The sequence below is a fragment of the Scomber scombrus genome, chromosome 12 (assembly GCF_963691925.1).
Source record: "Scomber scombrus chromosome 12, fScoSco1.1, whole genome shotgun sequence".
NCBI classification, from domain to species: Eukaryota; Metazoa; Chordata; class Actinopteri; order Scombriformes; family Scombridae; genus Scomber; species Scomber scombrus.
The window spans coordinates 19,416,331-19,433,606 of NC_084981.1; the positions used below are offsets into that span (position 1 = coordinate 19,416,331).

General features: G+C 40.2%; 2 protein-coding genes and 1 long non-coding RNA gene across 6 annotated transcripts in view; 2 read left to right on the forward strand and 1 right to left on the reverse strand.

Annotated features, from left to right (window-relative positions):
• Window positions 1–14,252, reverse strand: part of dnajc9 (DnaJ (Hsp40) homolog, subfamily C, member 9) — a 149,520-nt gene extending 135,268 nt beyond the window's left edge. The window contains exons 1-5 of one of the 2 annotated variants that reach the window (XM_062431049.1): window positions 13,949–14,252; window positions 11,160–11,300; window positions 10,573–10,827; window positions 10,359–10,445; window positions 10,155–10,266 (exon numbers count right to left, since the gene is read on the reverse strand). In XM_062431049.1, coding sequence (XP_062287033.1) covers window positions 10,156–10,266; window positions 10,359–10,445; window positions 10,573–10,827; window positions 11,160–11,300; window positions 13,949–14,122 — 768 coding nt within the window. In that variant the 5' untranslated portion in view covers window positions 14,123–14,252 and the 3' untranslated portion in view covers window position 10,155. Of the gene's footprint in view, window positions 1–9,905; window positions 10,267–10,358; window positions 10,446–10,572; window positions 10,828–11,159; window positions 11,301–13,948 lie in introns of those variants that run through there. The other variant, XM_062431048.1, reaches the window with a different exon arrangement.
• The window catches only part of LOC133992327 (uncharacterized), a 140,656-nt gene that overhangs the window by 42,429 nt on the left and 80,951 nt on the right, over window positions 1–17,276 (forward strand). The window lies entirely within an intron of this gene.
• On the forward strand, window positions 68–9,777 carry fam149b1 (family with sequence similarity 149 member B1). Of its 3 annotated transcripts, none has more exons than XR_009927032.1 (15): window positions 68–473; window positions 1,078–1,194; window positions 1,786–1,930; window positions 2,715–2,863; window positions 2,998–3,141; window positions 4,274–4,432; window positions 4,557–4,738; window positions 4,842–4,984; window positions 6,281–6,393; window positions 6,704–6,928; window positions 7,691–7,814; window positions 8,026–8,151; window positions 8,302–8,379; window positions 8,562–8,699; window positions 8,862–9,777. XR_009927032.1 is itself a non-coding variant. In XM_062431047.1 (15 exons), the coding sequence occupies exons 1-15, from the start codon at window positions 427–429 to the stop codon at window positions 8,942–8,944; spliced, it is 1,977 nt and encodes a 658-aa protein (XP_062287031.1). In that variant the 5' UTR covers window positions 68–426; the 3' UTR covers window positions 8,945–9,777. The 3 variants fall into 3 exon arrangements, 2 of the variants coding, with proteins under 2 accessions (XP_062287031.1, XP_062287030.1); XM_062431047.1 differs by having other exon boundaries at window positions 8,298–8,379; XM_062431046.1 differs by having other exon boundaries at window positions 69–473; window positions 8,298–8,379; window positions 8,859–9,777.

Here is a 17,276-nt window from a genome sequence, read left to right on the forward strand (position 1 = left end):
AAGGCCATGCGGCGACGAGGCTGCGTAACCATGACAGCCTTGTTATTGTTGTTAGTGGCTACGCTAACCTTAAACACTCAGTTATTTTAAGCTATAAGCCCTGGCAATTTCTCGACGACACAAGATGTCTGTCGACTGTAGCAAGCTAATATAACAGGGGGTGTGTTTTAAGGGAATATACAATGCCATTTGTGCCTTCTTGATACTTAATCTGCCCGTCCATGTAACCTATTTTTAGCTGCAACACAGTCAGAAACAACGTTAGCATCTGCAGCAGAAAGCCTTGTCCCCGATACTCTTGTACATTGGGTGCTTTTCTGTGGATCAGTGGGAAATGTCAGACTCCTGTCTAAGCTGTGAGTTCAGGACGTGGAGGCAAGAATGAGAGACGAGGGCTTCAGCCGATAAAAACGGAGACAAAGGAGGATGATTTCACGATACAACAGAAGACCTGTATCACACAAACTAGAGATGTGAGTACAGCTAACATACATGCATTTGCACTGATAGCACCCAGAGCTTAGATAGTTGCCCAGGTCTCAACCAGTGAAAGTTGTGTTTCTATATTGTAAGAAAATGAAATAAGACTTTTCCATCACGAATGATAGTCTAAAAAGTTATATTTCTGATCTGAGTTTTGATCATCTGTCACACAAGTTCTCGGTTTAGACACACATGATGGAAAACTACCATCTTGTTTTGCGGAAATACGGTCCTATTTTCATATTATATATATAGGTGCAATGTTCCTGGAATTTACACAGTAAGGACAGCATCAGTCTTTTTTAATGGGTTAGTGGGAGGCACTGGGAGCTGTGGTGATGTGCAGTCTGATGGCTGATGGTATTAAAAAGCCCCCCCTCAGTGCTTTGAGACACATGGCTAGATGAGTCTGTGGCTGAACGTGCTTCTTAGCTGCCCCTTAGCACGGCATAGAGAGGATGAGAGGGATTGTCCATATCATGTCCCTGTGACTGTGGGGCCATCACTGATGTTTTCTCCAAAATGTGATTGCACACTCACTTTTTAAGTAGTTTAATCTCTGAGTTAATATTCCCCATCTTGCTTTTTGCGCAGACGTGGGTTGTCTCGAAGCAGCCTGGACCACCACCCTCTCCCAGAGGAAGCAGACGATAACCACACGCCTCATCGCTACCTCCATGACCTGCAGGAAGCTGTCTCCATTCACAACAGGTAACCAAGCAGCTGTACAGACATGTAGGTACGGATTTTTCCTGGCAATGCAAGCATAAGGCCAAAATGAAACTATTGGTAACTCGTACACACACACACACACACACACACACACACACACACACACACACACACACACACACACACACATACACACTCTTCTACCTTGTGTGCTTTGATATGTTACACCTTCTTGAGTGGACAGCTGATTCTTTCGAAGACTCTTGATATGCGAAACCAGAGATACCCATACACGGTGGATTAATTGATATCATGTTGCTTCCTTCAGATGTGCAGTTAAAAGAATAAATAATGAGGCAGCCTCTTAGAATATTCAATTACTTTGACATTTGCCCTTTACTTTCCACTTTGAAACCTTGCTTGTGATTATTTTCGCCACAGTCACTCCAGTAAGATTTACGCAGCCACATAAGAAAGACTTGGTTTACATTTTGAGGGAGTCTAGATGTTTGAATGTGTTTAAATAAAAAGAAGACAAATAATCACTGTAAGATCTTGTATAAAAGTGGTGAAACATTACTTCTCAAGCTGTACATAAGTCATAAATCTTCCTTGTCCTTTTCGGTTAAGCTCAGAGACGTCTGCTGCCTCAGGCCACTCGGACTGTCTCACCGTCATCTCAGTAGACTCCAACCAGTCCTGGTCAGGTATTCACAGCTCAACAGGCACTGGCATCTCCACAGAGAGGAGCTCTGTTTTCTCCTGGGGCTACGATGTAAGTCTACTCCTGAGAAAACAATCATAATGTGATGTGATGATGCCAGTCTGGTGTTCTCTAACACAAGAGAAGCGCTCAAGCGTGCACACACACAGGACATTGTTTTTCCCTCTGGCATTTTTCCATCCTTTCTGTTATTCTGTTACAAAGACAAAAAGACTCCTCAAATATATCATCATGCAATTTTAATGTCAGATTTTGGTTTACTATCATGCATTTTGTCTTAACTTTTATGCCTCTTTGTCAACATTAATTAACATTTGGCGAACCTGAGGAAAAACAAGATGCAGCCAGTAACTATATAGAGAGTTTTAACCTTTGTAGATGATACTTCTTTGTTTATGCAAGGCCTGATTCCACTATTATGCTGTACTTTCTAGCCTCAGCTGTATTCTACAAAACTTTTCCAGGACTCTATGATTTATTTAGTTTGGTGTCCTCAAGCTGCTTCCGAGAAAGAAAGAAAAAAAAACCTCGAGTTACACAAAGTAACTCAGTCCTAACTCACCATGATCCTTTTCCTCTCACTCTCTTTATTTTGTTATAACACATGAATGATCCAGTTCGATCACAAATTCATACACACATCCCAAAGGGCTACAGTGGCTAATTATTGTGTACGTTGAAGCTTACTGTGAGATACACAAAGAATGGTGATGTGCTGCCAGTAACTGATGAGCCCAAAAAGCAGCAGCTTTCAGTCATAGAACTGGTGTATGAGAACAGAGGAATAAGTAGCCTTCATTCTGTGTTTCTGTCACTCGGTTTTTCTGTCCCATAGGAGTTCGACAAGGCAGCATCACGGCAGGTGCAGCAAATGTTTGAGGAGATCGACAAAGAGCTATACGAGGGGAAAGGCAGCGGGGGAGGGATACTCCAGGGACTGCAGGATGAATGTCAGCAGTGGGCCACGCGTTTCCCACATCTTCGGTATGTTATCTACCATTTTCTACTCCCTGCCTGACATTTTTGTGCTGAATGAACCAGGGCAGCAGTGGGATCAAAGAATAAAGCTGAACTTGGAGACAAACTTGAAAAAAATTCCAATCGTGTGTGTCACTCAGGATCCTGGGGAGTCAGCTGGTCTGTCCCAGTGATGAGGGCTTCCAGTGGTATGCCACCTCAGGGAAGGGCAGCTCGAGCAGCAGCCCATCAGCAGGCAAAGAGAGCAGTGTGAAGTCCCTGGAGAAAGACCAGGGCTGCACAGAGTAAGTCTTTACTTCTCCGATTCATCGGTTGACATACTCCTAGAACGGCACATAAAGTCAATGTTCACATGACAGATACATTTACCTTAACCCTTACATACTGTTCATATTCTGACTCATAATTAGTCTCTTCAACAATTCACATTCATAAATTCCCCATCAGTCATTCATGCATGTTTGATTAATCTTATGGAATAAAGACATTTACAATCACTATTTTTTTGTCCAGTAGAACATTTTTATAAAATATGATGAACACAACATGTTTGAATGCTGATATTTGAATTCTTTAATAAACACAGGTCAAACTTTTACATTTGCATATATACAAATGTGTATCAGCTGCACAAATATGAGACAAATTATGCATTTTTAAACTGTGGGTCCCATTAGGAAAAGTCAGACGACAAGAAATGTGTATATGGTGTTTTTACAGCTCTCAAATGTTAAAATGGGTCAGATTTGACCCTGAACAGTATGCAAGGGTTAAATAAAACTAGATCATTAAAAACATTATTTGACTGTTCAAAGAGTTACTAAGCAGAATACATTCTTGTATTAATGTCGATCCATTTCTCTTTGTATACTGACTTAAAAATAGATCATGTATAATTCACTTTGTTGGAATTGCATTCTGAGGAAACAGATTAGGTCAAGTTTCATGAGAGCTACTAATATTAGCAAACTACGCAACAGGAAATAAACATCAAACAATCGAGAATTTTTGTCAGAAAATGTGAATAATAGCTACAGCACCTAATTAGTTCATACAATTCGCAAGAAATAGCTGGGTATACGGATGACTGCTGTTACTGCATCAATTATAGAGGAGGCCTGGCTGACTGTGATTTTGTGACCTAGATCTTCTCGCTTGTTAGCCAGTTTGTTGGCCAAAGTCAGTGATGTGAGATATCTGTGATAACTGTGAGGCACCAGGCAGTGCCACTGTCTGGCTAGTTCTACTCAAAAATGACATAATGAAACATAATAATAGGACAAAACACTATGTGCATGCATGTTTTGTGGCCGGATTTAATTTCTGTTTGTCAGTTTAGGATAGTCAGCTTTATTTGAGTTCACATTTATAGAAAACATACAGCATGAATATGTGTGTTCTTGTCTTGTGGTAAAGATTGAACGTGCTGGGCAGGAGAGCGGCGCTGATCAAGTCCTCCTCACCAGAGGATGGGCATCTTGGTACCTCCAGTAGCTCCAGCAAGCATGACAAGCCAAGAATGATTGAAGTAGAAGGTCTGATGGAGGAATACCTGGCTTTTGATAGCAGGGACCTGTGAGTAACTTACTATTCTCATGCTGTGATATTCTTCTTGTTGCAGAGACAAGATCTGAACCTCAGCTGCTGTCCATATGTTTTCAGTGTGGTTAAAATAATTAACTGTATCTGTCGCGCACAGGGAGGATGAGTGGGAGCAGGATTGTTCAGAGTCGGGTCGGAGGCATCACTGCATGCCCCCTGTCTCGCCATACCGGTGTCGCCGCCAAGCTGTCCTCGACCTGTTGTTTGATGACGTGTGGCAGGAGCTGGTTGGCTGGATGAAAGAGCTAGTCCAACGCCAATGGGAATGCTGCACCTCAAGTGGGGCTAATTTTAATTTATTAGGCCTCAATTACATCAACAAATGTCAATTCTTATTTATTCGTGCAGTATTTGGAAGTGATCGTATGCGTGTAATTGGCAGATGACGAGAAGATTTCTGGGAACTTTAGTCCTGTGCAGCAAGACTCCCAGAATCCCTTCATGCTGTTCTCCACACTGCCCACCATGCTGCCCAAACTTGGCCAGAGCAGGGTGCCCCCGCTCACAGCTGGCCTGCAGTTCCAGGTCAGTGGTTCGAGATTGAATGAGAGGCAGCGGGGTGCTTCTGAGGGAGTAGATTGGGAGCCTCATTTCACTTTCATCACTGTCAGCAGTTCAGTTTCAGCAGCTTTGTTATAATTAATCTATTTCAGGAACATTTCACATTGAGTTTTCTTCAAAGTATTAATGAACGCAAGATATCCCATGAAAAGAAAAATATTAACATGTGTTTTAGTTAGTGTTTTAGAAATACAATACATGTGTAGATCAATAAAAAAAGTAATCGTCTTCAGCTGGAATCCATCCTGATTTTTAGTAGAAGACATTTTACCCCTGAGAAGAGTCTGAAACATCTGCTCAGCATCCCTAAATGTGAAGCCTTTGCAGACACTCGTCTGTTCCACAGTCCACACTTGATTATCATCAATTTTTCACTCCTGCCTGTTGCTCTTTCAGTCTTTCAGTGCTTCCGGTTCATTAACTTGTATCACTGTTTTCTTTCCTTCCCTCTTTACTCTCTGCCCTTCACCTTGCCAATGTGTTTTGTCTATTTTTCCTCTTTTTCTTTCGTACTTCCATTCATTTTTATCATTTGTCTTTCTGTCTTCATGTCCCTCCTCCCTCTTCTGTTCTTCCTTCCTTTCCTTTATATCCACTATCTTCCTTCGTTCGTGCCTTTTTTCCCCTTAAAGAACACAAAGTCAGGGGGCTCAAAGCACAAGTCCAGACGGAAATCCAAAAAGCAGAAAAAGCCATCCACTGTATGTAACTCCCTCACTAAGAGCCAAAATGGTGGCGTGTCATGTGCACGCCATCCATTGCGGCTCATTATCTTTATCTCTAGAATGAATGTGCTTGTGCCTGTTGATTAACACAAAAGCATCAACACCGTTTTACTTTTGAAATAAACTGCAACTTATTTTCAACATGAACTACTTTCTTTAAATTCTTCATTTCTGTCACCAGAGTGTTGGAATGCTTTGTTTTACTAGTTATTGTTTTTATTGCATTTTAAGTGTTATGAATGTTATTTCTGGTTGGTGGCATAGCAGATATGGGGGTCCAGCTGATATTATTGCACGCCAAATAACAGTTTCTTTGAGATTATACTGTATTGTACACACTGTATGAAAATAACTAACCATTAGGCTACTGCTAAAAGATATTATTTCGATCTACCTTGCCTTTCATCCTGTATTTCACCCTCTCCCCCCCTACCTCTCTGTCATTGACCCCTTAATAATTCCCATCCTTTCATCCTTCTCCTTTAACCTCCCCCCTCCCCACCTTCCTTCTGTTTATTTCACACCATTCCCCCAGGCTGGACGGGTCCCAGTAGGAGCCGCATTGACCCAGCACAACCTGAATGACCTCATCGTGATCCACAGCATCCCCCTACAGCAGAGAAATCTGGGTGTTCTGGACAGGACCCAGTATGGACACATTTTACTCTTCTAACCAATGAGCATTTGTTCCAAAAATTTTAAAAATGAGAGTAAAATCAATGACACCTATACGACACATTTGTATATTCCTGATATGTGTTTTTAAGCTTTAATGTTTTTGATGTCGTGTCGATCTTGTTTTCACATTTAATTAAAAAATCAAGGGTGGCATTGCCTCATTCACGCCACAATTCTGTCCCTGGTCCTAACACCTTGTTTGGCAGAGTGGTTGGCCAGTTGGCAGCAGGTGGAAATGCTCCATTCATCAATTGTGGTCTTCCTTCTCCTCCCCATGCAGGGAGCCAGAAGAGCGGGCATCCCATAGACCAGGCTCCAGCGTGGTCCCCTCCAGCAAGCCTCGCCCTCGCCGAACCCTGGAGCAGAGCTCTTCTTCACTATCCCGTCCGGCCCAGTCAGCTCGACGCAGAAACCCTCCTCCCCGAACCCTCCTGCCACTGGTTCCCGGCCTTAGTCAGTCCAGCGCAGCGGAATCCATGGATGAGGTCATCCGCGGGACACGTCTGTGAGTTTTTGGCATCATGGGAACCTCCAACCCCACCCAGACTCCTATCTTACTTTTTACTCTCTCATGCTCCCCTGCGATCTGTGAAGTTGTGCAGAAGCAGAGAGAGATTACTTTAAAAGCAGGCTCTCTTTCAACTCATGCCTTATGGCTCTGTGCAGTAGAATAATGGGGGCGGGAGGTGATAGATGTTTCATGTGTGAAACCAACTTAACAGATGAACTTGTCATGAACTGCGGGTAAAAAACTAATGGGGTGAAGTGTGCCTCTTCCCTTTCCTTTCATGGGGTATGTCAATTCTTCTGCAAAATTCAGCAACTACGGTGTCATGACCTTGAATGGTAGACTCATGTTCACGTTCAAGTCAACTCCACAACATGTTGTTGGACAGAGCTAGGCTAGCTGTTTCCCCCTGCTTCCAGTCTTTATGCTAAGCCAAGCTTACTGTGTCCAGGCTGTAGCTTCATATTTAACTGACTTCTCATTAAACTCTGCAAGAAAGTGAATGGGTGGGGAGATACGTTTTAACCTTTGACAACACTGTGTGTGAAATAATTTATTACAGCACAAACATTACCTACAAATCACATATCTTCTTGTATCGCTGCTATATATAGAGGTAAAATTCTAACTTTGACTTTCATCCTTACACCTAAGCTGTGAATTTTAACAACTCCCACGGTTATCTTTTCAGAGAGAAGTGAGTAAATCTATTTATACTTGCATGTAAGTGTTTATGTAAGTGTGCGTGTTCTTCCACAGACCCACGGCCAGCGACCGCCTGACCTCTCCATTGTTGCCTCTGAGCAGGAACACACTCCTTCCCCCCATCAGCACTGGAGACCCGGAGTCATCCCAATCAGGGCAGCAGTCAAAACCTGCACAGGTATAATGTCACTGAAACACAACCACACTGACAATGATTAACTTGTTACAGCACCTGAACAGAAACAGAGATAAATGAAGGCTTTCGAAAAGACAATGTACCAGTTGTGCTGTAGCATTTACTAAACGTCTTGATCAATTTTTCAAAAGCAGTAAACCACCTGTGACACGCTGCGTAAAACCTCTCTTGCATTTTTCCTCCATCTCATCAGCGTCAGAAAGGCCCGTCCAGCCGTGCCCACAGCGCTATAAATGATGAAGCTGGCAGTTCAATACCAAGGGATCGTCACTACCTGCTAGATGTCTTCTCCCGGCCCAACACCACTCACACATACAGGGTAAGATGCTCTCGATCATCTCAGAATGCTGACTCAAAAGTGGAGCAGTAATAATAATTTGTTGTTGCTTTTATAAATCTGAGTAATTAGTTGGAGTAGTGCTCAGTATGCATGACAGTACGCTTGACCGCTGGCTTTCTTCTCAGTCAGACACCCCTTACCGCCGCTCCTTCACAGTATTGGACAACATCGGGCAGGGGAGGGCAGGCAGAGCCTCTGTGGGCACAGGTCAGAATTTCAACTTGAATCGTTGATTAGAAACAGAAACATATTCTGCTGGAAAAGAGATGTGACACACTGAGACCTTTGCCTTTTCATCTGCCTGTTCTCTGCTACTTTAATGTTAGCTTTCACTTACACCGTGCCTCAGTTAATCACTTATGCATCAATTTATTCCATAATTCAACCAGACTCTCTTGGAATTGGTGTGACTGGCATTAGTCTTGGCATCAGCAGTTCATCTTTCTTGGACTCGTTTTCCCACCATCCCCTGGGCCACTCGCCCATCAAAGATGAAGAGGAGCCAGACTCGCAAGCCCCCGCCCCAGGTCAGTAGATTAAAGCAGCTGATGAAACTCTTCCAGATTTCGTTCTCAGATAAATTGTGAATGTGAGAGGTTGCAGCTGCTGGTTTTGAGTAAGATTTACACACTACTAAGATGTTTTAAGTCTATGTTCAGTAATTTCCTATCCCTCCTCTTCTCCAGTAGCTCCACTGGTGCCTGTTTCGGTCCCAGCTCGGTCTTACACCCGGGGAGGCATCTCATCCAGAGCTAGCAGACCTGGCTTGTAGTTTGCCCCTGCGATCGCTGCACCCTTCAGCCATTCATCTTAATACAGCACAATGAAATGCAACACTCTGCAGCATCTGTGCCCACTTAACAATTCTTGTTTTGTCAGAGGTAGCAGAATTGTTTCATATTATGCTGCTTTGCTGAATTTATGTACAAAGTTTTTGTTAAAGGCCTATTTTTGTATCTCAGAAATCAGCTTATTGTGGCTGCCAAACACAAATAACTGTTGACAGGAACTATCCATCTCCATGTACAGTAAGAGGTGTATGTGTAGATATTTGTACTTGGTATGTATGAATGTGTATATATCTATTTATATGTGAATGTACTGTATATTCTCCTCTGCAGTGTGTTGTACTGGTAAATGACTATGCAGGGAACACATCCACCCAGACAGGGACAGAGAGGATAAAAAGCACTTTTTCTCCTCTGATAAAACATCAGAGTTTGGTACTGTATCTTTTATAAGGACACAACTTTCAATGGGCCTGTGAAAACAAACAACTAAATGGACCCAGAGCTTTTCATTGCTTATCGTTGCACAAACAAAAAAGAATGAGAGATGCCACCTTGAGAGTTTTTGCCTTTCTCAGTTAAAACCACATGAATCAGAAGAGCACTGACAGAACATCTGTACAGGCCACCTCATTACTAAGATAATGTAGAAATATTAGAGGCAGTTATAGAAAACTATGTTTGTAAATAATTTATTACTCATGCCTGTACAAAATACTGTATTTAATTTTTTTTGCATTATTACCTGTGCAGAGCCAAATGGGAATGCTTTGTCAGGTAACATCAGGGTAACTGCACAAAGGGTGGTTTTCCCTTCATTTGTTGTTAAAATAATCTATCAGACAGCCATGCTACAAAGGTGACAAAGCTTGAAAGTTTTCTTCAATGCATTCTCTTCGATGCATTTTCTATTTTATACAAAATAAAAATAAAAACGTGTACAGATTATGTATAGAAATATGAATTTATTTGTGTTCTCTGGAAACTTTCACAACATAAAAAGGCAGAAAAAAACATGCATTTACATTTACATAAGCGTCACACGAAGTAACTAAATATTCAAACACTGAACATAAACAACAGATTTATGAGGAGGAACAAAGAAAGTTAGCCAGCAGCTCATACTTGAATGCTCTTATTTTGAAAAAAATGTTATAACACCTACACGTTTCATCTGCTGTAGAACTTGTACACTTCACTTTTTTCCTCTTTTTGCTTTTTGGGATTTTCCACTTGGTTTGCAGTATTTTGCTTCCAGATCAGACAGGAGACCGTTAAAGGACTGCTCTCTGGACTTCTGCCTTTGCTGGAAAGTAAGAAAGATATGAAAGTTATTGAGAGAGGAAAAAAACCAAAAAATCTGTATCAATTTCAAACATGCAAGCATGCATTTTTTACCTTGAGCATCATCTCAAGACTGTCATCCTCATTGCCCAGCCCCATCTCTTTCTGCATTTCTTCTGCTTCTTGTCGTTCTCTGTCAGCCTGGAAGGTCAATAGCAAACATGTTACTAACACTGGAAGAAGTTACATTATAAGATGCTTTCTTGGACTAAGAAATAAAATATAAGCTGTGAGGATTTTCTGGCTTTAACATCAACACATTTCTCACCCTCTTCCTGCGAGACCTCTTCTTCTTGTCACTCTCCTTAGTGAAAGCTGGGAATGCTTCGACTTCTCCATTTTGGATGGCATCCTGGATGATGCTGCAGAGCCTGGGTTCATCTTCCTGGGTGTAGCACAGGGCCGAGGCCGTGATGGCGTCCAAATCTCCCTCGTGCTTCACATACAGCTTGATCAAATCCTCCCGCTCCTCGTCAGAGTCCTTGTATTTCTTCTCAAATTCAACAATGTCTTTCATAGTAAACTAGGAGATGGACAGAGACAGAGCATGCTGTCAAGACAAAATGTGTGATGGTTGCCGTTTAGGGATAAAATTATGGTAATTTTATAATCCTGCAACCAATGTGTTGTTTGCATTAATCCACCATTAACTCTGGGTACATGTAGCTTTTTATTTGTTGTACCTTGATCATCTGCTATATGTCATTGAACATTCAATTCCTGATATACAAGTGACTCACTGCAGGGGGTCACATCATCACATGTATGATCCACACAACAAAGACTAAACAATGTATATGACTCATTAATGAATCACGTCAGAAAGAAAAATAAATAAATCCTGTGCTCTAGTACCTTGGGGAAAAGCAGCCTCCAGTATTCTTCCCAGCTACGGTCTTGACTCAGGACGTCAGACTCTTCATCAACCACTCCCTGCTCATCATAAACCACCCTCTGCTCTTTATCGCTCAGCACTGCATACAGCTTTCCTAACACCTGGAGAAAAACAACAAACACAATCAGATGAGACTTTTTACACACATCTGCAGCCCTTTAAAAAAGCACAGCACGAGATACAGTCATACACTTTATACGAGTTATATAAAAATATGACGTGGAGATGTAACAATATATTGACATACTGTATAGGCTTTAATAAGTAACATCAATATTAGGGCTGCAACTACAACAGCTGTTTTCCTTATAAATTAATCTGTCCATTACTTTTTAAGATGCTGGAACAAAATAGTTAATCAAAATAGATGGTGTCAATTGACTAATGGATTATTTTTGGACTAATTGCTGTAGCTGAAACTGATATAAGGTTTAGGAGATTTGATGATATCAAAACAATTTAAAATTTGGCAACCATTAATGTACCTTAAATACCAGGTAATAATTTCTCTAATATCTTTGGTTGTATTTAGGGCTGCAACTGACAAAAACTCTATGAAATGTTAGAAAATAGTGAAAAATGCTTCTATGGTGATTACATGTTTTATATATATATATATATATATATATATATATATATATATATATATATATATATATATATATATATATATATATATATTTATATTTATATATATATATTTATATATATATATATTTATATATATATATATATATATATATATATATTTATATATATATATGTCTTCAAATGTGTCATTTTGTCAATTGACACATGTCACAAATTCATAGATATTCAGTATTGTTCATGTGTGACAGGGTAGCTTCAAATACTTTTGCTTCATAAATAACCAAAATGATTATTTTATTAACAAAATTGATGCTGATTGACTTTTTGTCTGATCGTCTAATAGATTAATGGACCGATCATTGCAGCTTTAGTTGTATTACTACATTAGTGGCAATGTTCAGTGTTTAATAAGAAGCTACTATATTGGTATGGCAATATCTGATCAACATCAATGCAAATTTTGTCAATTGGATACAGTAAAAAAATCAAACTGACATTCCCATCAAGCTATTTAATCTATACGCTCAGTTTCCAGAGAATGTAGTACATCACTATACATTTAGCAATATGAAGTTATGTAAAAGACAATGAAAGATGTATCTATATCACCCTCCTGATGTGTATTACTTTGAGTGCTGACATTTAGTTGACTGTAAGGCCGGGCAATATTACCAATATTTTATCAATATTGTGCTATGAATGGACTGTACTTATATAGAGCTTTTCTAGTCGTTACGACCACTCAAAGCGCTTTTACATTACATGTCTCATTCACCCATTCACACACATTCATAAACTGATGGCAGGAGCTACCATTCAGATACCAACCTGCTCATCAGAAGGAAACTAACCATTCATACACATACATACACCGTTGGCACAGCAACCGGAGCAGTATCTTGCCGAAGGACACATCGGCATGTTGACTGGACTGAATCGAACCGCCAATCTTCCAATTGGTGGACGACCACTCTACTTCCTACATCCGCTACAACTAAATATTGTCTTAGATTTTGGATCATAATATCATGATATGGCATAAATGTTGTCTTTTTCTGGTTTAAAATGCTGCATTACAGTAAAGTGATGTCATTGTATATGCTATTTAGTCCTTGTATCCACTTTACTGATGATTATTTATCAAAAATCTCATTATGTAGATATTTTGGGAAAGCACCAATTTTCATCCCTACAATACTGATACAGGTATTTGTTAAAAAATATCGTGATCTTTGATTTTGTCCATATCGCCCAGCCCTTGTTGACTGCAGATTGGACATTTTAGTGATCTTTATTTCTATGAAGTAAGGGAGAACAGGGTTAGTTGTCACATTCATTAGATCTTGGTCCCTAAAGGGCGATGATAAAAAAAAGTTTGGGAACAGAAATGTTCAGAATTTGGGTGAGCTGTTATTTCCAAGGTCATTTCTGGAGTAAACGTCTTAACATTGAGATGAGAGGATGTTTAGTTTTTTTTCATGTGGAAATGTAAATACCCAGCTCTTCAGTGTTTCTCTTCTAGGCTTTTACACATGTGTTTCTCTTCTAGGCTTTTACACATAATTAGATTATAATAAAACAATCATTATTATTAAAAAGTATGAAGAGAGAGCGATAGTTAGGTAGGTTTTTTTCTTACACTACAACATGTGGTTGTTAGCTTTACTGGTAGCAAAAAATCCCAGTTGGGGATGCTTGTTACATTATCTTCAGGGTTTGTTCTCACATGTTGGCATATACATATATGGTGTGATATATCTAGTCAATATCTTCTGAACAGAATCAGCTTAAGGAGAGTAAGACCACTTTATTCCTACCTGAGACTTTAGGCTTCCTTTATTATAAAGGGAACTTGTTCAGGATATAGTTTATAAGGAATTCGAAGGAAAGCAAAAAAGTGGGACTATCAACCCCGTTCTCCCCTATCCAACACAACGAGCAAAGTATTGTAAAAAGTGGCAAGTGCTTGTTTTGCACCTGTCATTACAAAAAACATAATCGAGGGGTGTATTATGGGGGAATAATGTTCAAATACATCATACAAACAGAACCATGCCAAAGTCCCACTTATTAATATTAGTGGATTGATTTGTGATTGCACAGGAGATTAGAGGAGATTACTGCCTGCACCCGACAGCTGGCGATTGCAAGAGTTCACCTGAAATTTCTCCGTGGCCAGCGGGTCTTCAGGAGCCCGGTCTGGATGGACGCTGAGGGACACTTTGTAGTAGCCCCTGCGGATCTCTGCCTCTGTCGCCTCCTTGTCGATGCCCAGCACCTCGTACAGGTTTGAGGTCTTGAAGAACTCGTTGCAGCGTTCGAGCAAACCCATCCTGACAACCCTCTGCTTTAGAGGAAGAACGTTTCGAAGAGTTTTTAAAGCTGTATTTTATAGCTAGCAGCACAAGTCGTATTTTCTGTATTCCCCTTTGTTTGCTAAACTTAGTTGGCGCGCTAGCCTGTCATGCACTTCCGTACGTATAGCGACGTGGTGACGTTTCAAACATACGTGCTCTCTCATTGGTTACATTAATCCCATTTGTCAGACTACTTAACGAGGTTCTGTTATGGCATCTTATTTAAGGGAAAACCGATTGTGCACATTTCAAGCACTATATTTTTATTCTAGGATTCTACTACAGTAGCTTTGCATGATTCACTTTTTAAAAAAAAGAAAAAGAAAACGTATTTTATTTATCATGTACTGGTCCTTTATGCAGACACTCAGTTTCAGTTCAGCCTCTGTCTGAAACAAGCAGTTTTAGCTCTCCTTTCTGCTGTGGTCAGACATGGCACATGAGATTTAACATTTTAACGTTTCAAAACAAAGATTTAACCAGCTGATAACTGTGTGAACAGACTGCCGGAGAGTTTCAGAGCATGGCCGTAGCTACCATTGAGGACACCGAGGTCATGTCCTCGGTATTTTTTTCTTGAATTTTTGTTTAATTGTGAAGTGAAAATAGCCGATGAGACAATTATCCTTGCGTCAACGGACCGTCATGTGACACGTACTTGAAGATTCCCCTGCCATGTCAAAACGAAAGTATCCGGCTATAGCCAGCGGTGGAGTGAAGCCTTGAAATCGCCAGAAATATGTTGTCTACATGTGTGAATTGGACTTGACCCGATTTTGCAAACTGTTCATTCATTGGACGAGCCCTTTTCGCCCTTTTCTCCCTTTCCCAGCAGGCCGTGCTCCATTCCACATTTTAAGAACAAACAAAGAAAATAATATATTGCAGTTATAATTTTTAAATATACAACCATGGAAGTTGTAGAATACTGAAATAGGAGTTGATTTAAGTTGCACAATTGGAAATAATAAGAACTGGACCACAAGAATGACCATAATTGAGAAATGCACAGCAAGAAAGCAGTATAAATACATCATGGATTAAACCTAACAGTCATATAAATTGTAGTCTCATTTTTGACCTCGGTATTTGAAAAATCCTGGCTACGGCCTTGTTTCAGAGATGCCAATTTACTCCTGGTTCGTTTAATGCTGCGTTCTATTTATCTCGGGAGATGGAGCTGGGAATGACGTCACACAGGAGTTTGTATAGTTCCAATTTAGAAGTCAGAAAACCAGTTTTAGCCAGGTTAGCCATTGATAGCAATACCAGTTGATAAAAACACAATTTGCTGTATTTTGCTCATACAAACACCGTAGCAACATGTCCACAGATAGAAGTTGGACAGTGTTGTGTGTGCGACTGATTTAATTAGACACAAATATGATAAAACTGCTAATAAACAGGATATTACTACAACTTTCACACTGTTGATGATGGAGCTACCATCTTGGATTTTGAGGTTGGGGCTGGTGGTGTACGTCCGACTTTCCGAGTCAGAGATCCAACTTCAGGGGGCATTCCAGTCGAAATTTCTGACTGGAAGCTCGGAGATTCCGACTGCTGAGTACAAGTTGAATGCACCATAAATGTTGTTGCACTGCCTTCCTTTTATCTTGATTGGCTGCCAACTGAACTTAATGATTGAGGAATTCAGTCAGTGTTTTTCTGACTTTTGACTTTTTCTGACCTTTGCCGTCTTTGCCAATCCTTTCACCGCTGATGTCGACAGTGCACCTCATCACCTGCAGATGGAGTTAATAGAGCTGCAATGCAACAGTATCCTGAGAGAAAAGTTATAAGATGTTGCAATCAGGGACTTTTACTGTCTCCTCCCCCCTACTTTGATGCCACAGCTCCGACTTCAAACTGCTGTGTCCTGTCTATTTTGGAAGCGCCTACCTGTGTGAACAGATATGTTCATCTCAACAAGACTAAGCATAGATCACACATCAGCAATGACAACCTCCATGCTGTTTTATGGATTTCTGCCGCCCTAGAGGCCAGACATCGACAGGCTTACCTCAGGAAAATGTGGTCAGTCATCTGGCCAGATAACAAATAGGTAAGCATTTTAAAATCCTCCAAATATACAACATCATGAAATTCTATATCATTTTCATTCATTGAGGGCTACACAAACTCAAACAATCCTCATTGTTATTTTTACTTTATTACTTATGCTATTTTGTTTTGTTTCATTTTTTAAAATTAAATAAATTGTGTAATAGCTCTGTACTGGGATGTCTGCTTGCCATTATTTTTCCTAGAATTCTGCTTCCAGAGCAAGTTTTTAATTATTAAGTTATTACTAAAAAATAACAATCAAATGCAGAGTCAATTATGATAACAAGCAGATACATTTATATCTTAGTCTTACATTTACAGGTGTCACTTTGAGGACAACCATAATGCTAATGTGGCCCAGGATGAAATTGAGGTTGACACCCCTGGCTTAGAATGAGCCCTTTAAATCTACACAGGGAGTGGGTCATCTTACAGAGAGCCTGCCATGTTGCACAGCCATGTGTCTACAGTATCCCAGAACGGGTAAATTAGACATTGACTCAAGAGAGGGTCTTTTTTGGTTTTTGCAGGTTTAACAGTCACTGTAAGTTCTCCTACATGCTTGGAAGGTCAGAGGGAGGTGTATTGGGTTGGTTGCAATCTGTAACCTCACAGCTAGATGCCACACTGCACCTTTAATATGTATTAATGACTTCTTGCCCTGTTGTTGTTCTTACTGACAAACACTGACAAGAAAATTATCAAAGTTACTGTCAAAATAATGTGAAGCTTGTTAATTCATACTTGTCAGGCAAAGGACAAATTTGTTAATTAATATATTACTCTAAAAGGGCTTGGCAACCCCAGGCCAATGTTATCCCATTTTAAATAAAATGTAAGCATCTTTGTAATCCTTCAATGCAGTGTAGAAATCTAGTTTCCAAAACACTGACACTTACTCTCATTAAACCTCTTAGAATTAAAGTGAATATTCAGTTTTGCACTGAACCGATCAATGCCTCATCTGTTACAGCGATGGTTACCTGAAAACATTAATAATTACATGAAAATCAAATGTTTGTAGCTGACAATATGCATTACTCAGTCGAGAACGTACAGATA